Raw genomic sequence first — 18790 nt, 5'->3', positions numbered from 1 at the left:
TAGGGGTTAAAAAAAAAAAAGAAGGTCATCTGAATTGAGTAGATTAAAGAACTTGGAAGCCCCTAGGGCTTGAGGAGGATTGAATTGGATAGTGATTTTATTGAGAATAGAAGAACAATGTCCTGGGTGGTTAGTAGATAGAGATCAGGTTCTGAATTGGAAGAAAAAAAATTGAATAGCCTGAGGATGCATTGCTAAGTGTTGGTCATAGAGAAAAAGTATAGAAGTGGCAATCCAATCAGAAGCAAGAAATATTCCATCTTTTGCTACCACAACCAGTGAGTAGAAGGGTCTGAGTGAAAGTGCATAAGATATTTCTCAGAGAAGCATAATTAGCAATTTTTCTGTTATGTGACCTTTGGGGAAAAGGATATAGAACTTTCTCCTTTTCTATACTAATTTCATTTTATCCCTCCCCCAAGCTGTCTTTAGTGACAAGCCAGTGGAAGTTCCAGTGGTTCATGTTCTGTGTACTATTTTATCAGAACAAAAAACCCCACAGACTGACTTAACCCCAATTCTATTTGTGAATGGCAGCCTCTTTAGAATGAATGGGAAGAATTATGCTGCTTTTGATGAAATTGTGGTTATAGACAGCATGAATAGATTCATTAAATATTTTGGAAGCTCCTTATATATGTAAAGTATGGCTCATGCTAGGCATAAGAGGTTTGTAGATTTGATTGTATAAACCTAAACATAGACCAAACTGGGTAGGATTATTCAGGAGAGAGATTTCTTAGAGCTAATTTCAGCTGGATCCTGAAGGAAGTGAGGAATATAATTTGGTGGAGAACTCCAGGTTGGATTAATCCCATTTAAATCCATTAAGATCACATCTGTCTTTGAGCAATTACCAAGGAAAAATGTCATATTCTGAAGAAGTGAGGTAATAATGATTTAAAGTATCATATATCTAGAACTACAAGGGTCCTCAGAGGCCATATATTCCAGCGACTAATTTTTATTTATTCATACATTCGTGTACATGTTTCTCTGTGTATGTTTGTATATATGTAAACAATGAACTTAATAAACACCAAAATAAAATAGGCATTTCCCAGCATATTTCATAAATAAGAAAATAGAAGAGAAGGACTCTACATCAAATTTCAAATCTCTATTATGTGTAGTTTGGTTTTCTTTTAAATAAATTCAACATGTAACTTCTAAGCTTTTCCTACTTGGCTGGAATTCTTTTGGACCTTCTGTTCTTTTCTGTGATTTTTTTTTAACCCTTAACTTCTGTGTTTTGGTTCCTTGGTGGAAGAGTGGTAAGGGTGGGCAATGGGGGTCAAGTGACTTGCCTAGGGTCACACAGCTGGGAAGTGTCTGAGGCCGGATTTGAATCTAGGACCTCCTGTCTCTAGGCTTAGCTCTCAATCCACTGAGCTACCCAGCTGCCCCCCAAAAAAATCTGTGATTTTTAAAAATATTTTTAATAAAAGTTTTATAAAATATTTTTTTAAAAAATGTTTAAATACTTCAATGAGCCCCTTTTATTTTGATTTGATTTGATTTTTTATTTTAATTTTTTGACATACCACCCCATTAACCCTGAAATGGGGAGACAAATAAAGGAAGAGAAAAAAGAAAAATGAGAAAAAGAAAAAAGAAAAAAAATTCCTCACAATAAATATAGAAACTTAAGAAAAACAGATTCCTTCATGGACTGAGCCCAAGAATATGACATTACTCTTTTTGGTTTTTCACCTCTGTCAATAAATAGGTAACATGCTTTATCATCACTTGTCTAGAATCATTGTTCAGTGCTTTCATTTTAGGAATAAGGAAACTGGAGTCCAAGAAAATGAAAATACTTTCCCAAGGTTTCATAGATAGTATCTCAGGTGTGATTTGAACCCTGGTCCTCTGATTCTCAAGACCATAATCATATCATTAAATTAACTTAGCTAGTTCAAAGGGTCATGTTGTGAAGTAATGAGTAAAATATCTTGTTAGGTAAGATTCAGTTTTTCTGTTGTCTCCAATGGAACTATAATGGCAGTACAGAGAATGCCATATTTGTTCTCTATATAATTTAATACACAGACTTCTAGTTGTCATGATTTCTCACCATCTTTACCAGGGATCTGTCTAACAACATGATCATGGACTTACCCCAGCATATTTTTAAAGACCTGAAACTTCTACAAAAATTGTAAGTAAAACTTTTTCCTTCAAAATCCCACTCATTTTGAATTTTTTAAATAATAACATACCTTCTTTTTCTCTTCCTGATAAGAGATGTTGTTCTCTTTTTATTTTTTAGGAATCTGTCTTACAATCCACTATCTTACCTTGATGAAAACCACTTTAAAAGTCTGAAATACCTTCAATCTCTGTAAGTGAAATATTTTAATATAGCCATCATAATTACTGAGGCTATGCTATCTTAGCTAGAAAAGCATGCCTTTTAAATAGGTATTTCACACATAGTATAACTGGTAAGCCTCTCCTTGAATGATAAAAAAATAATTATCAGCACTGTTATCATCTAGTATTTATTGAATACATAAAAACTCTTTCTCCCTATCAACCCATAAAAAGATTTTATCCACCTTTGAAAGCTAAGGAAGTCTTCCTGAAGACTAAGTTCAGATAGAGAACTTCATTGTACAATTTCACAAAGTAGAATGAAGCATGTAATAATTATTTTTTTAAAAACCCACCTCCTCCTTCCCACAATTTACAGAAGTATTGAATATTCATCTTGCATCATTATTTTCAGTCAATAAGAGAAATAAAGTTTTCAAATCTATGAAAATTAAGAAAACTTTCATTTACTAGTCTTTTAAAAGTTCAAAGTTTTAAAATTATGTTAACAATCAATCAGTCAATCTATATTTATTATGGGCCTCCTATGTGCCAGGCATTGTCCTAAGCCCTGGAAATACAAAAAGAGGCAAAAGACAGTCCCTGCCCTCAAGGATTTTACATTATAATAAGGACATTATGGTTCTTCTGTGTATCCATTTGCTCCCCTCTCTCTTTTTCCAGAAAGGGTGACTGATCTATAAATTGTTCTTTCCACCAAGTAGGACTAATAGTACACTACCTATGCTGGATGTGTTCCTGCCTCTCTAAGTTCAAATCTTTCATTTTTGTATAGTTCTTATCAAAAGTCAGCATGGCATTATTAAGAAAGGTAGCTTTAGGGCCAAATATGTATGTGTTTAAGTCCTGAGGACAGAGAAGGGGATGTTCATCAGACAGATGATATAACCCTGGGGAAGTCCCTTACCTTCTCAATGTCCCCAGGCAATTCTCTTATGATTATGGTTCTTATTTAATGAAATGGTGGAAAATATAATGCTAAATCTGTTCATGACCACAGAGGAAGGACCAGCCCTTGGACAGCTTTATCAGAAATCTAGGTCCTAAAAATTCACAAGCCTCTGAATAGAACAGAAATCATGGGTTTAATGAAAAGCAACTTTTTCCTCTTCTCCCCACAGGCCTTCTTCCCAGGAGTTCATTTATGTGTGCAGGACTGTTTGCTCATCAGGAGAAACATAGTGGTTTCTTTTTTTTTTTTTTTTTAAAGGAAGTTGAATAGGACCTCATGCAGGCCTGGAAGTCAGAGGGACTGGGTCATTATTCAGTAACTGTAACTGAATAGCTCCCTTAGATGTCATTTCTGCCTTTAAAAGAGTCAAATTGATTGAACTACATCTTTCTCACTGGGCAAAAAGACATCTTTACATGGGGTAAAGTATGGGTAAAGTGAGAATCAGGTTCTTTTATCTAAATCAAACCTTTTTTTTTTTTTAAATTTTAAAGGAAGGTTTCAGCCTCTTTCAATGGCCAGTTTCCCATCTGTAACTGTGGGGAATGGCTTTAGGCATTTTCTATACCTATTATTCAATAGTGCATATTTTGGGAAGGGGGTGAATCCTGGACAAATAAGTTCCATATGGGATGACACTGGAAGCTTTCAGGTGGCAATTTTTATGGAAACCAGGCATCCTAAGAGAATTGTTTTTCTGGGATATATACCCTAAATCCTCCTGAACCTCACGATGTCAAGATTTTCTTGGAATCTTGAGATTTCAGCCATCCCTTGAAATCTTGAAATAGGGCTACATCTAACTTCCTGTTATGTTAGATTACTGCTAATGTTGAACCCCAACACAGAAAGAAATTGGGAAGTTGGACCTCAGACACCTCAACACCTTCACTTCAATAGCATTCCGCTGTGGTGAGGAGTAATCAAGTACTGGTCAGTTAGTTCAGTACCTTCAGCATCGCCCCTCTGGTAAATTACATGGCCAGCGACATAGACAGAGAAGTTGTTGAAACTGTTTTTAATTCAATAAATGTTTGTTATAGGTTTATTATATGTTAGAGGCACTGTGCTAGGCACTAAAGATACAAAGAAAATAAAATTAGTCCCTGCCCTCAAAGAGATTTTACTGATTATAAGTCAAAGAAAAGAAAAAAAATAGATTTTTAAAAATGTTACCAAAAGAAACGTATAAAAATGCTGCTATTTATTTTGTTATAATGTTATAACTGTTATAAGCAGACCCAATTTTTCTCCTGTGGAATCTCTGGCCTGGTCTTAAAAGCTGCTTACAATAACCAACATAAACTTTATAACAATATAAATAAATATAAAAACATAAAGATCTCATGAATATATATATGTAAAGATATACATCTATACATTATATATGTGTGTGAATATGTATATATATATAAATATATATATATATAGAAGCATAAACATAAAGTGGTTTCTTGTACATTAAATATTAATTTTGTAACTTTGAGGAGTTTCATTCAAGGGATAGTAAAGTTGGTGATTATCAAAAACAAAAATAAAAATTAGAAATCACTTTAAATCCAAATTTTAAATTTATCAGCTAGTAAAAATGTTACCCATATTTTCCAGGGACCTGGAAAAGATAGAGATTCCAAATATAAACACAAGAATGTTTCAACACATGAGGAACCTTTCTCACATGTATGTACATATGTATGTGTGTATATGTATATATGAAAGGTAGGTGGAGATTTGGTAGAAATGTTTGGAATTTTCACATGAGCTTTGTCTCCTATTTATAATTGCAATGTATTTCCATGCAAGCAAAAGATTAAGAACTTTTAAATTTTGTAATATTTGGACCCTGTTCAAATAGAGCTCAATTTTATAGTTAGCCAATCATCAATGAAACATCTGTGTGGATACAAGATATTCATCATCTAAGGTCCATTAAGTGTGAGGGGCATCTAAGTGTCACATATTAAATGAGATGAGGTCACAGGCTAAATACAACTCAGGTGAACTAGAAAAATCAATTCCCCCCACATGAGTGAGCGGTTGACTGACTACTCTAAAATAGAACCCTTGAGGAGGGAAAAAAAAGGTGTTATATAAATTCCTTGGGTTAATACTGCTAGTGACAATGGAAATTCACCATTACAATAGTTTGGGATGAATTAATTTCTTTGGGCAAACTGTACTATGTAAGTAGCATCAGTACCATTTAACACAATCATACCTCACTAACAAAGTACTATAAGTGTTCATCATTACAAAAATTCAACAAAGGACCACATAAAATGGGAAGAAAGATGTGAGATAAAACTTTACCAGATGAATAAGATGGAAAACATTATAGGATCAGAAATTTTGAGCCAGAAAGACCTCATAGGCCAGCTAGATTAACCTCCTTATTTTGTAAATAAAGAATAGAGTCAAGGGCAGCCCAGTGGAGTTGAGTTAGATCCAGAGAAGTGAGGTTCTGTTTTCAAATGTGACTAGCTGTGCAACCCTGGACAAGTCACTTAATGCCCACTGCCCAGCCCTAACCATTCTTCTTCCTTGTAATCAATACATAGTATTGATTTTGAGAAAGTAGGTTAGGATTCGGGAGGTGGGGGAAGAATGGAAGCCCAGAAGGGATGTGACTTGTCAAAGGTCATACACGTTGAAAGCAGCAGACAGGATTCTCAACCCTAGACTTCTGTCAAAAAGTCTAGTACAGTTTCTATTTGTACCACATTGCTTCTCAGGAGATCATCTACTCATCTACTCAGCATCTTCATTTTATAGAAGAAGAACCTCAGATCCAAAATTCTACTGGCTGGAACACTGAACTGATAATCAAGAAAATTTAGGTTCTAGTCTTGATGCTTACTAGCAATGTGAATATGATCAAATTAGTTTCTCCATCTCTAAAATCATCTCTGATGATAGAACCTGTAATATCTACCTCTTGGTTTGCAATAGATGGCTCTAAGAAGCTGTAGCATGAACAGCAGCAGCCATCCCCTGGCAAAACCATCTGGGCAGATGGGCTGAATCAGGCATCAAACCTGTGTATGACTTAGGAAAAGGTCTAACACAAGCATGTGAAGACTTGTGAGTGGACAGGTGAGAATAATTTGTTCCAGTGTCCATGAAGGCAACTGTAGCAGGCGCTGTGAAGTGCTTAGAGCTTAGTTAGACATATGAAGAAGCCGAGATAATCCCAAACTATCCTCTATCATCCTGACTTCTTTTGCCACTGGATTTCAGTGATTCTAGAAGAGAGAATGAGGCTGACTACTTTGTGTAACTGCTTTATTTAAATCCAATCCACTCTCAAGTCAAAGCATCATCCCATGTTGTCATTGGTCCTCTTTGAAATGGATGAAAACAAAGTATTATTTTCACCATTTATCAGAGGAGAAAACAGACTTGCCCATAGCTAGGGAGGGAGCTCTGAGACTTAAATGAGTCAATATAAATAAACTGCTTTGCAAGCTTAAAAGTCCTATGTTGTTATAGTATGGTTTCCTAATAATTAAGTTATTTCATGACAAAATTAGAGTCCTCTTGCTAAAGCTTCACCAGATGAAGACTTTCTATTACAATCAGAATGTGATGTCTTCTCAGAAATGCAAACTTCTTGGAATTAGATGGAGTTGTCACTTTAAACATTGACCTGAAAGCCATAGCAACAAGAGCATAACAATTAGGAGTCACTTTTCTGGTCTTTTAAAAAAAATTTCATTGCTGATGTCTTCACTTCTTTGTGTAGAACCTGCTATAACACTTCCACAGTCCATTTCCTCCTTTAACTGTTTCCAATTTCAAGTGTTAGCAAAATCACACTGATGAGGGAAATTAATTAAAAAAAAAACATCTGGCAGGATCTATTTGATTCAATCCTATCCGTCATGCATTAGTCAGTATTAAAAGTTTACAATGTGTCACCCAACTATCTAGGATACAAAAATCCTGCCCTCAAAGGATTTACATTTTATGTAATGGATGTGATGAACATATAAGAATTATAAAAGAGCCAAGAGGAAAGATTTTGTTTTGCTAGAGGTTAGAAGACAAAAAAAGGAAGCCAACCAGTTACAATAACCCCTTAAGCTAACTATAACATTTAAAGAGATTAAACTATAAAACCTCTGAGGAGAAGGTCTGCACACAATGTGCCCATGTTAATTATTGCTCCCCAACAGCCTGATGTGGGCAGCATTTTTTAAAGTTGAGTTGGCAGATGAAGAAAGATAAAAGAAGTTTGCAAGGAAATGACAAAGTCAAGATAAGAGCTGAATGAAAGCAGAAGGGATGACATATAAGAAAATTCAATATATGAGATTGGTGGGTGAGCATGAGCTAGATATACTCCATCCTCCCAACTCTGCCCATTGCTTCTACCTAGAAATCCATAAATATTACAACCTGAAACAAACTTTTTTCTCTCCCCCCCCCAATTTATTTAAATTCTTCAAGGCCCTGATCCAAAATCAATATTTAAAATGGCCATTTCTCCTCAGCCCCAACAAGACTGGCTTTTCCTAATCTCAGAGGACTTTCAATTCTGTCAGTATCAAGGGGAAAAGGCAGCTTTTTAAAATTGAGTGCATTGATAATATTAAACTAAATGCAAGATAAATAACTTGTAATGACAGGCTCTTTTCAAAAGATCCTTCTCTCTTTGTGCTTCTTAAATACCTAAATATTAATTAGGGATCAGCTTAAAAATGAGAACCTACTTTCCTAATATAATAAAATAGGACAGTATGGATAAGTAAATCAGAAGTATTATATTATTATTAATATATCAGGAACTTGTGATTTCTATAGTATGGATATATCAGTGGGTAGAGTGCTGAAGCTGGAGTCAGGAAGACCTGAGTTCAAATCCAACCTCAGATACTTACTAGCTATGCTCCCCTGGGAAGTCACTCAATCTCTGTTTGCCTTAATATATTGGAGGAGGAAATGGTAAAATATCTCTGCCAAGAAAAATCCCATGGACAGTATGGTCCATATGGCTTTGAAGGACTATATACAAGTGAACTACTGAATAACATTTTCTGAGGCTAACTGGGTGGTGCAGGGAAAAGATTGCCAGGCTGAGAGTCAGGAAGACTCATCTTTCTGAGTTCAAATCTGGTCTCAGTCACTTAGTAGCTGTGTGACCCTGGGCAAGTCACTTAAATATGTTTGCCTCAGTTTCCTCATCTATCAAATGAGCTGGAAAAGAAAATGGCAAATCACTCCAGTATTTTGCCAAGAAAACCCCAAATGGAGTCATGAAAAGTCAGACACAACTAAAAAAACCACTCAACAACAAAATGGCATGGGACTTCCTTCCACCAAGTCAAGTCCCAACCACTACCTGAGTCTTAAGCAGTTGCCTGATAGTGTGATTTGCTCATGTTCCCACAGTTGGTAAATGTAAGAAAGATAATTTGAAATTAGGTCTTCTTGAATCTACCAAATGAATGTTAAACTTTGAGCAAAAAATGTTAATAGATAAATAGAGTATAAGACTTGGAGTCAGGAAGATCTGGTTCTAATCCTATCTCAAATATTTATTAGCTGAGTGAACCCAGGCAAATTACTTAATCTCTGAGCCTCAGTTTCCTCATCTATAAAATTGAGAGAACTTAGCTACATGTCCTCTAACGTCCCTTCCATCTCAAAATTTATGATTTTATCATGAAAAGAAACCTGATACAAAAGACAGATCAGCCTAAGAGTTAAGGAGATTTGGATTTAAGGACTACCTTTGATACAGTGACCACGGGCATGACTCAGTTGACCAGGAAACTTTTCAAGTCTTTAAGTTTCAAGTAGCTAGCCATCTCCATCAATGAAGAGTTTCCCAAGATGCATCAGAGTAGGTAAATTCACAGATCTGAACCCTTCAAGAAAAAATAGTCCATTGATGCCACATACCAAGCAGGCAGATTATAGCTTTGATCCACAATAACAATTACAGTGTTATTGTTTTTTCTTTTGATTTCAGTTATTTCAAAAATTTTCGGTATTGCTCCTATGCTCCCCATGTGAGAATATGTATACCTTTGACCGATGGCATTTCTTCATTTGAGGACCTCTTAGCTAACAACATCTTGAGGATATTTGTCTGGGTTATAGCTTTCATTACCTGCTTTGGGAATCTTTTTGTCATTTGCATGAGGACCTTCATCAGAGCTGAAAACAAGACCCATGCGATGTCCATCAAAATCCTGTGCTGTAAGTAGATTTTCAGTTTGATTAGTTCTCTGGCTACTGTGCTCCAGATACCTGAAAATCCACAACAATTGATATATCTGCATAAATTATCTACATTAGGGTTTTGTTCTCCATAACAATAAGCCATATGGGGGAGGGAGTGCAGATAGTATCATTCCATGTTACATGTAAGGAAAATGAGATTCCCAAAAGTTAAGAGGCATGCCCAAGAGTCACATCACTGCTATTCTATCTGGCAGTTAGACAGTGCCCGGAATAGGGTACTGGACCTGGAGTCAGGAAGATGTGTTCAAATCCAGCTTGACATTTATTGGGGCATATGGACAAGAGATGAATCTGATGGTAAGACTTAGATGGTCTGTGATTTCACATCGCTAGGAGTACCTGTACTGATGAGATCCTGTGCCAGAGGGGAAAGGAACCTCAGACACTATCTGGTTCAATTTTTTCATTTTATAGACTAGGAAATGGGAAATCCCACCAAGATGAAATGCCCAAGGCCATGCAGGGAGGCTGTGTATCCCCTGAAAAGTCCTTTAATCTCTGTTTGACTTAGTTTCCTCAACTATAAAAAGGGGATAATAATAGCATCTAACTCACAGGGTTGTTGTGAGGATTAAATAATAAAGGGCTTACTTAGCCCAGTGCCCAGTGCATAGTAGGTGCTCAATAAATGCTTGTTCCCTTCCTTTTCCTACTAAATGCCACAGTTGTTATTTGTTTCAATACAGTATTATTCCTGAATATATGAATGGAAACTATATAGATATAAAATCCACTACAAAAATATAAAAAAAAATTCAGGTACTTCAGGAGATCTGTGGGAAGGAGCATGGGTCAGTGGAAAAGGTGAAGGCTTTGGAGCACTGGATCTTTGGTTTAAATCCTGACTCAATACTTAACTCCCTGTACACATAAGATCTATAGTAGTAGAGGGAATTTTCTTGTAGAGTCTTCACTATGCCAATAAAATTATAGATTGTGTCTGCATTTTTAAAAATAAAAACCTAAATCAATCTAGAAAATGGGATTTTAAACAAAGAAATCTAGAAAGGGATTTCTCTCTGCTGCTTATGCAAATATCTGATATTTCCTCAATTCTAGCCAAAGTTATAGCATTCACAAAGTAAACCTAGCAGATGGTTATGAGGAAGTCAATTCTTACTGCTTTTTAATGGGGGGGGGGGTTGAAGCCGGGGTCTCCCCATCTCATTCAGGCTAGAAGCTCAGAGGCATTTCACTGGTCAATCCTACTACTGATAGACATAGGAGTTCTGTTTATGATTTTAGATGGTTCATCTCTCCTTATGCAACCTGATGGCCTCCCTGCTCCTAGGGGCTCATCATAATCAAGCCAGATTTAGTACAGATGCCTAATTATCTCATTCCACTTCAACTCAGAACTCCTGAGCTAGAGATTCACCAGGCTCTGCTTCTCCAGTAGCTGAGATTACTGGACAGGCAATTACAACTAACATATGACTTTTTTCTAATCCTTCAACAGGTGCTGATTGTCTAATGGGAGTTTACTTGTTTTTCATTGGCTTCTTTGACATAAAATATAGGGGACAATACCAGAAGTATGCTTTGTTGTGGATGGAAAGTTTACAGTGCCGCCTCATGGGGTTTCTAGCCATGTTATCCACAGAGGTCTCTGTCTTGCTACTGACATACTTGACTTTAGAGAAGTATGTAGTCATCGTCTTTCCCTTCAGTAATATTCGTCCAGGAAAACGCCAGACATTAATCATCCTTGTCTGCATCTGGATTGCTGGATTCTTAATAGCTATTATTCCATTTTGGAGTGAGGAATTTTTTGGAAACTTCTATGGAAAAAATGGAGTGTGTTTCCCGCTCTATGACCAAACAGAAGATTTTAGAAGCAAAGGGTATTCTCTTGGCATTTTTCTAGGTAAATTATGTTTTAATTTTTCCATTTGGCTTTAATTCTTATACAAATGTTGTGAGTTTCTGGCAAGGTTAACATGCACATTACTAAGTAAAATTATATTGCCAATGCTGTGTTTTTAATAAAAATGCTTGATACATGCTGATGAAATATTTTATTAAGTGTTTTATTATAGAAATTTAAGGCTGAAAATAGCTGAAGGCATACTAAAAAGCTCTCATTAAATACAGGAGCTCTGTATGATTTTTATCTTATCTGTAGCATCATTTGCTTTTGTGTTTATCAACAATGTGAACTAAAGCAATTTACCTAGGAAGTCTGCCAACTTAAGTGAGCCCCTTGTTCCTCAGAAAACCTAGTTAAGAATTAGAATAGGATATAATTTCCCAAAGGCTCAAGTATGAGGTATTTTCAATGACATGGAAAGGAAGGGTTATTATTTATGTTCTACACACACACACACACACAACTCTAAAATCAACTATATCAAAGTGCCTTAATAAGGTACTTTCTCCTTAGAAAGTCACATGTTTTTTTTGGGGGGGGCAGCATTTCCAAAAATTGGCATTTCTTCATTTTAACCTTGGTAATACAATCCAATTTTATAAAATCATGGTGAAAAAAGTATTCCTTAATGGCTATACTATTCCTAACTTCCCTTCTTGTCTTATCTTCCCATCTTTGAGTTGGAAAGCACTGCTATCTTGATGCCTCTGTCCCTTACTTTCACTTCCAATCAGACATTAAGGCATCTGTGGAATGAAAGTGAGATTCAATGACTTCTAAGATTCTTTCCAACTCTAAATCTATTATCCTATGATCCTGCCAATTCTTCCATTGGCTAGGTCTTTCAGTCTTTTCCATATCCATTTCATTTATCTACATAGTACAGTCTCTTAACACTCCTTCCCTGTCCATCCCGACGGCTTCCAAACTCTTCTCTCTGCCCCAAGGCTTCATTTCTCTCTCTTTATCCTACACTAGCCAACAGATTACTTTTCCTGAAGATTGCAGATCTTGTCATATGCATCATAGGTACCTGATAACTATTTCTTGACTGAATGAATAAACAATAGTTCATTCTCCCTTTCCTACTTTCTTATGTGTTCAAAATCAGCTGATGGCTCCCCAATGAATCTCCTTAATTTCTGTGTAGGCAATAACCTACTTTTCCAGGCTTAGCTCATGCCCTTTCACATGTCCTATGTTATAACCAAAATGAAAGATTTGCTATTCTTTGGATATATTCTACATTGTCCCACCTTCCTGTCTTTGCTAATATATTTACCTAGGATTAAAAGAACTTCTCCTTTCATAATCTTATTCAAATTAATTTGCACTTTAGAGAGGGAAAGGCTTCCTTGATCACTTTAGGCAGTGTAGATGTCTCCTTCCTCTAAACTCCTATAGCATTTAATTTCCACCATTCTTATGGCATTTTGTCATAATACACTTGGTATTATAGTTATTTGCGAATGTTCTATTTTCCCAATTTAATTGCAAATTTCTCGAGAACACCATATATTATTAATCTGTTCAATTCGTACAGTGATTACATCATATGTCTTGCTCATAGTAGGCACAAATAAAAGTTTATTGAATGAATGATAATTAATTTCCTTTCTACTTTCTCTTTAAATACTCATGGAATATGTATAATCTCCATAAAAATCTATACCCTAAGAACATGTGAGAACCAGATCTTTATCTTTGCCTGCATATATGTACATATGTAAATAAGCATAGCATATATATAAAAAGTCTTTCTTTTTTGAAAATGACCTAGACTAGGGTCTCTTTACATTGTCCTTGGGATCCATACCAAGGAACTATCTCAAAGGTAATTATATAATACAATATAATGAGTTTTTTAAAATGTGACACTAAAATTTTTAATCTAAAGACAGAACAGACCAACTTTATACTGAAACCTATTCTATAATTAACAGAATAGTATTACGAGGGCATTTTGGTGTTTGTAAGATGGTTTTTAGCCCTCCTTATCTAATATACTGCTACCCAAGACTCCACAAAAAATAAAAGCTATTTTTACATTCATGTCTTAGAATAACACCTTTTAAAAGCATTTGTCTTTGCTATAATGACATTGGGGAAAGTTTATTTAAAGTTGTTTTCCCTACTGAAAATAAGGGTATTTTGAAAAATATGATAACTAAGGAGATAGAAAAGTGAATAAAGAGTATTGGGAAATTTAAATATGATTTAAGTTTTTTTGTATGTAAGTTGCATATTTGTATTTTTAAAAGCTTTCCAGATTGTTCATAACAACAATAAATTAAAAGTAAATAACAAAAAAATTCTCATTCTTTTTAATTAATTGTATTATTGATAACCCTCCCCCCCCCAAAAAAATAAGGCTTTATTTTGACTTTCCATGGGAGTTTTCCTCTTGCTTAACTCTGAAGGTTATCTTGGTCTACTTTTTGCAATCAGTAAATGACTTCCAGATGATGGTACAAATACGGAAAGTCTGGAGCTCCAGAAGCCCGAAAAAAAATCTTTCTCTTTTAATTCAGATAAGTCAGATCTGACCTCATGAGGCCCCTATATTTACATTGTAGAATCTTGGAATCTTCTCATGGAATGTTGACATATTTGAATTTTTTTTATCTTTCTCATTTGACAATCTCAAATCTGTGGAGATCTGACCCAGAATTTATCCCTTTAACGGTATTTTCTTGAACTTCACAGTAGCTTTTTTTTTTTTGTCTGAACTATCTTTCTGGCAAGTACATTTAACTAACACCCCTTAAAATATCCCATTGTTTGTACTGTTGTCTGATAGTATCAAAGTGTTAAGATCTTTGCTTTTCCCCCACCAGGTGTGAACTTGCTGGCTTTCCTCATCATAGTGTTTTCCTATATCAGCATGTTCTGTTCGATTCAAAAAACAGCCCTGCAGACATCAGACATGAGGACTCACATTGGAAGGGATGTAGCTTTGGCCAATCGCTTCTTCTTTATCGTGTTCTCTGATGCCATCTGCTGGATTCCTGTGTTTGTAATAAAAATTCTTTCCCTATTCCAGGTGGAAATACCAGGTGAGTCCTTTCTATTCAGGAAAGAAAGAGGGGAGGAAAAACAAAAACCTTCTTCTGGGTCCTCTTTTGTATATTGAGAGTGGGTGGGGGTAAGGAGGAAGATTACTCAGAGAGAATAAATCATTATCACTCAATTTGAGATTTCCCCCTCCCACTGAAAAATCAGGAAATAATCATTTGGAGATTTTGTGTTTCTGCTCAGAAGAAGAAAGGAGAATAGCACCTGAGGAAGTGAAGAAGAACCAGTTATGGGGTTTCAATAAGTCTTCTGCTCCACTGGCCAATTTAAAGGGACTTATAATAGTATTAAAAATATCAAAGCATGTCTACTTAACTGTGTTCTTTACTGCTGAGGTGCCCACAATATAACTGGAAAATATTTGACAAAATGTGTTAAAAATACAATAGAACAAGATAATGCTCATATGTGGTTTTCTAGGTCAATATGCTTGCAGGCAAGGATCTTCATGTACACTTTGTTGTTGTTCTATGGATGGAAACATCGACTCTTCATGACCCCAAGGACCATATTTGTCCATGGAGTTTTCTTGAAAAGGATCATGGGCTTGCTTGCCATTTCTTTCTCCAGTGTATCCAGAAGATCATTTTGGCAGAAAATTAGAGGTTAAGTGGCTTGCTAAGGGTCACCCAGCTAGGAGATGTCTAAGGTCAGATTTAAACTCAAGTTTTCCTGACTCCAGTCTAGTGCTCTATCCACTGAGCCACCAGCTGCCTCACAGAAGGTTTAGCGACTTCCATTTCTTTTTAGTTTCATACCCTTGCTTTACTGCTTCGGATCCACACTTAGAACTCTGCACTTTGTGCCAAGTCTATACTGTATTACGGGGGGGGTGGGGGGAGAGTTATGGACAACTTCAGAGCCCCTTATATTAGTGCATGATGTCATTTTCAATTCTATACCTTCAAGTTAAACAGATATGGTCCCTGCCTTCAAAAAGCCCCCCATAACATTATTAAGTCATGATATCTTATCACTCTTACCCAGGTTCTGCACAGAAGCCAAAACAACTTTTAGCTCTTTCCATTCTGCCTCCCCTCCCCACCCCAAGCAACCATTTGACTTAATGGGACTTCACACAAGCCTTGGGAATTTTAATTATCAAGGCAAAACCATATGCATATTCTCCTCTTCAGCATTATAGAACTTTTATTTTGACAAGGATCACTGGTCACAGAAAAATAATTGAGAGATAAATTAAAAACAATTTAAATTTAATTATTTTTCCCTCAGAGTGAAAAAATTGTTCAATTCTATTACTTTTTAAAATTAAGAACTGGAAATATAACGTTTTATTTTATGAGAAAAGCAAATACTAACAATATATTTTGGTCCCATGTTATTCCCAGTTAAGGGCATTAAAGGTGGGGGAGGAAGAGAAAAGATGCACGAGTGAGCCGATGAACTAAAGGGGAAAGGAAAGGAGAAATAGGAGGGGGAAAAAAACAAAAAGAAAGGAATAAAGTTTGACAAAGGGATAAAGGAAACCATTCTCAGCAAGTATTTGTTAACCACCTACTAAGAGCTGGGCAATGTGCTAGGCACTGAAAATACAAACAAAAAGTGAAACCATCCAAACCCTTGAAGATCTAGCTAGAAAAACAGCATGCGTGTATGTATTTATCTCGTGTATGTATTTATCTATGTGTGTATATTTTGAGGTGTGTTGGGTGTGGGAATGTGTGTATATATGTGTATGTGTAGATAGATAGATAGATGAAAGAGAGAGAGAGAGAGAGAGAGAGAGAGAGAGAGAGAGAGAGAGAGAGAGAGAGAGAGAGAGATACAAAATGGAGATGCTAGCTAAGGCAATGGATAGAGTACAAGACTTGGAGCCAAGAACACTCATCTTCTTGAGTTGACCTGAGACATTTACTATATATGTGACCCTGGGCAAGTCACTTAACTATTTGCTTCAGTTTCCTCATCTCTAAAATGAACTGCAGAAAGAAATGTCAAACCAGTCCAAGAGAATCCCATATTTGGGCATGAAGAGTCAGTCACAGCAGACACAAATGACCAAAACAAAATAGGGACAAAATAATTTGGGGGAGAAGGTGTTAAGAGCTGGGGAGATCAAGAAAGTCTTCCTACAGAAGGTGGTACTAGCTGGAGCTGAGCCTTGAAGGAAACAGGTTTTAAGAGGTAGAAGAGAGGAGGAAATGCATCCCAGGAATGTGCAAGGCAATAAGAAAGGAGATGGAGTGCTATGAAAGAAGACCAGTTTGCTTAGGTCATAGTTTGTATAAAGGGGAACAATACATATTAAGGCTGGAAAGAGAAGTAGGAGCCAGATTGTGAAAGCTTTTAAATGCCAGAGTAATTTATATTTAATCCAAGGCATAATAGGGAGCAAATGGACTTTATTGGAGGGAAGTGACATGGGAGTAAGTTGTGCCCAAGGGGAAATGACACAGTGGAAAAGGAAACTTGGATTTGAATTGTAGACATGTATAACATGGGCAAATCCCTTATAGATAAGATTAATAACATTCCTAATTCCTAATATAATGTTGTGTTTGTGATAGTATTCTCTAAACCTTAAAAGACTTCAGCAGTCTGCATTTTATTCTGTGTTCACTTCACTGGGCAAGACCAAAACCCCTCCATACCTCAGCGGAGAGTCTTTGAGTGTTGCTGTGACTAAAAAATTCCTCACCTTGTGATCAATCTGGTGATGGAATTCTTTATTACAACTAGGCCAGGTCCTCATACAAGAGTCAGAGTCTGACTTGGTCTTGTCCACCTTAAAAAAGTGAAGACTCATACTCCACTTCTCATACTCCACTCCTGTAGCCTTTGGGTACTCAAGCTCACTTCCAATCTGCACTGAAGCTTTGGAGTAGAATTATTTTGGTTGGAAGAAAGCCATCAAGGGCTCTAGAAATGTGAGCTATTATATAAGATGAGAAGAGGCGAGAGAAAAAAGACAACGTGAGAAAGAAATCAAATGACGAGGGGTAGAGAAAACATAGAACAAATGTGTAGGATAAATGGAAATTAGTAACTCCAAATATTAGGCATGGTTAAAAAGAAGTTTATCTGAAAAAGATCTGGGGTTTTGGTGGATTGCAAGCTCAGTATAAATCAAAGGTGTAATATGGCAGGCAAAAATGTTATGTGATCTTAGGTTGCATTAAGGGAGTTAATGATTAGCATCTAGGACTAGGAAGGTGATGGTTCCATTACTCTGCCCTAGTCAGACCAAATCTGGAATGTGTTTGTTTAGCCTAAAGAAGAGAAGGTTTGAAATGATGGGGCAGGGGCTTGATAGCTGTCTTCACTTATGGAAGGAGCTATTATAAGAAGAGGCTTAGAATTGTTCTATTTTACCCCCATGGGTAGACACAGGAGCCAAGTGAAATATGCAGAGAGGCAGATATTGATTGAAGTTAAAGACTCATCTCCTAATAATTAAAGCTTTCCAAAAGCTAATTCAAATTCCCCTCTCCAGAGATCTTCAAGAAAAGTCTGTATGGTCAATTTCTGAGTCTACAGTAGCAATGATTTCTGTTCAGGTATGGTATGAACTAAATGACTGTCCAATCAGAAAACTAATTCTGTGTGACTGGAGCCAAACATTCCCATCTTTTAGTTGTTGGCCTTTGCTTCTCCTAGACTTTCATTTGAGTGAAAAAGCTGAAAAGTTAAAGGCATTATAGGTCTCTCAAAAATTCGTTTAAGTTTGACCCTAAAATATTTGTATATTCTTTTATTTAAAAAGAAATAAATAAACTGATAGCCTCCCATAATTCAACATGTCATTTCCTTCTCTAGACACAATCACTTCTTGGATTGTAATATTTTTCCTACCAATAAACAGTGCTCTGAACCCCATCCTCTACACACTCACAACCAGTTTCTTTAAGGACAAATTGAAGCAACTGCTACACAAACATCGGAGAAGGTCAATTTTCAAAAGTGAAAAGAAAAGTTTATCTACTTCCATTGTTTGGACAGATGACTCCTCTTCCCTGAAACTTGGAATGTTAAACAAGATAACTGTAGGGGACAGTATTACAAAACCAACTTACCTGTGATGGCTTTTGATCTAAGACCACTGAGAGTCAGAATAGACTCTTTACTGATTGGATGCCATTCGAAGAAGATGACTTCAGAAATACCTTTCATCTTTAACAGCAGCAAATCTCTCTGCAAGAAGCACATTCTTGTGTGACTCTAGCATTTCTGCATCAAGATTCCTTGTTATTGTTTGTGTTAAAAATCATACTTTTCTTTCATTGTCTCCCTATGAAAGGCAGATATTATCATGGTATGGTAGATAGGACACTGGACATGGAGCCAGG

General features: G+C 36.2%; 1 protein-coding gene across 1 annotated transcript in view; it reads left to right on the top strand.

Annotated features, from left to right (window-relative positions):
• Positions 1 to 18523, top strand: part of RXFP2 (relaxin family peptide receptor 2) — a 76079-nt gene extending 57556 nt beyond the window's left edge. The window contains 7 exon segments of the mRNA XM_044668960.1: positions 2090 to 2161; positions 2273 to 2344; positions 4898 to 4969; positions 9264 to 9493; positions 10998 to 11405; positions 14246 to 14464; positions 18261 to 18523. Coding sequence (XP_044524895.1) covers positions 2090 to 2161; positions 2273 to 2344; positions 4898 to 4969; positions 9264 to 9493; positions 10998 to 11405; positions 14246 to 14464; positions 18261 to 18523 — 1336 coding nt within the window.
• The last annotated feature ends 267 nt before the right edge of the window (positions 18524 to 18790 follow it).

The sequence above is a fragment of the Gracilinanus agilis genome, chromosome 3, assembly GCF_016433145.1.
Source record: "Gracilinanus agilis isolate LMUSP501 chromosome 3, AgileGrace, whole genome shotgun sequence".
NCBI lineage: Eukaryota > Metazoa > Chordata > Mammalia > Didelphimorphia > Didelphidae > Gracilinanus > Gracilinanus agilis.
Note: the sequence above shows the minus strand (reverse complement) of the source record. Positions and strands in the feature narration are given on the sequence as shown.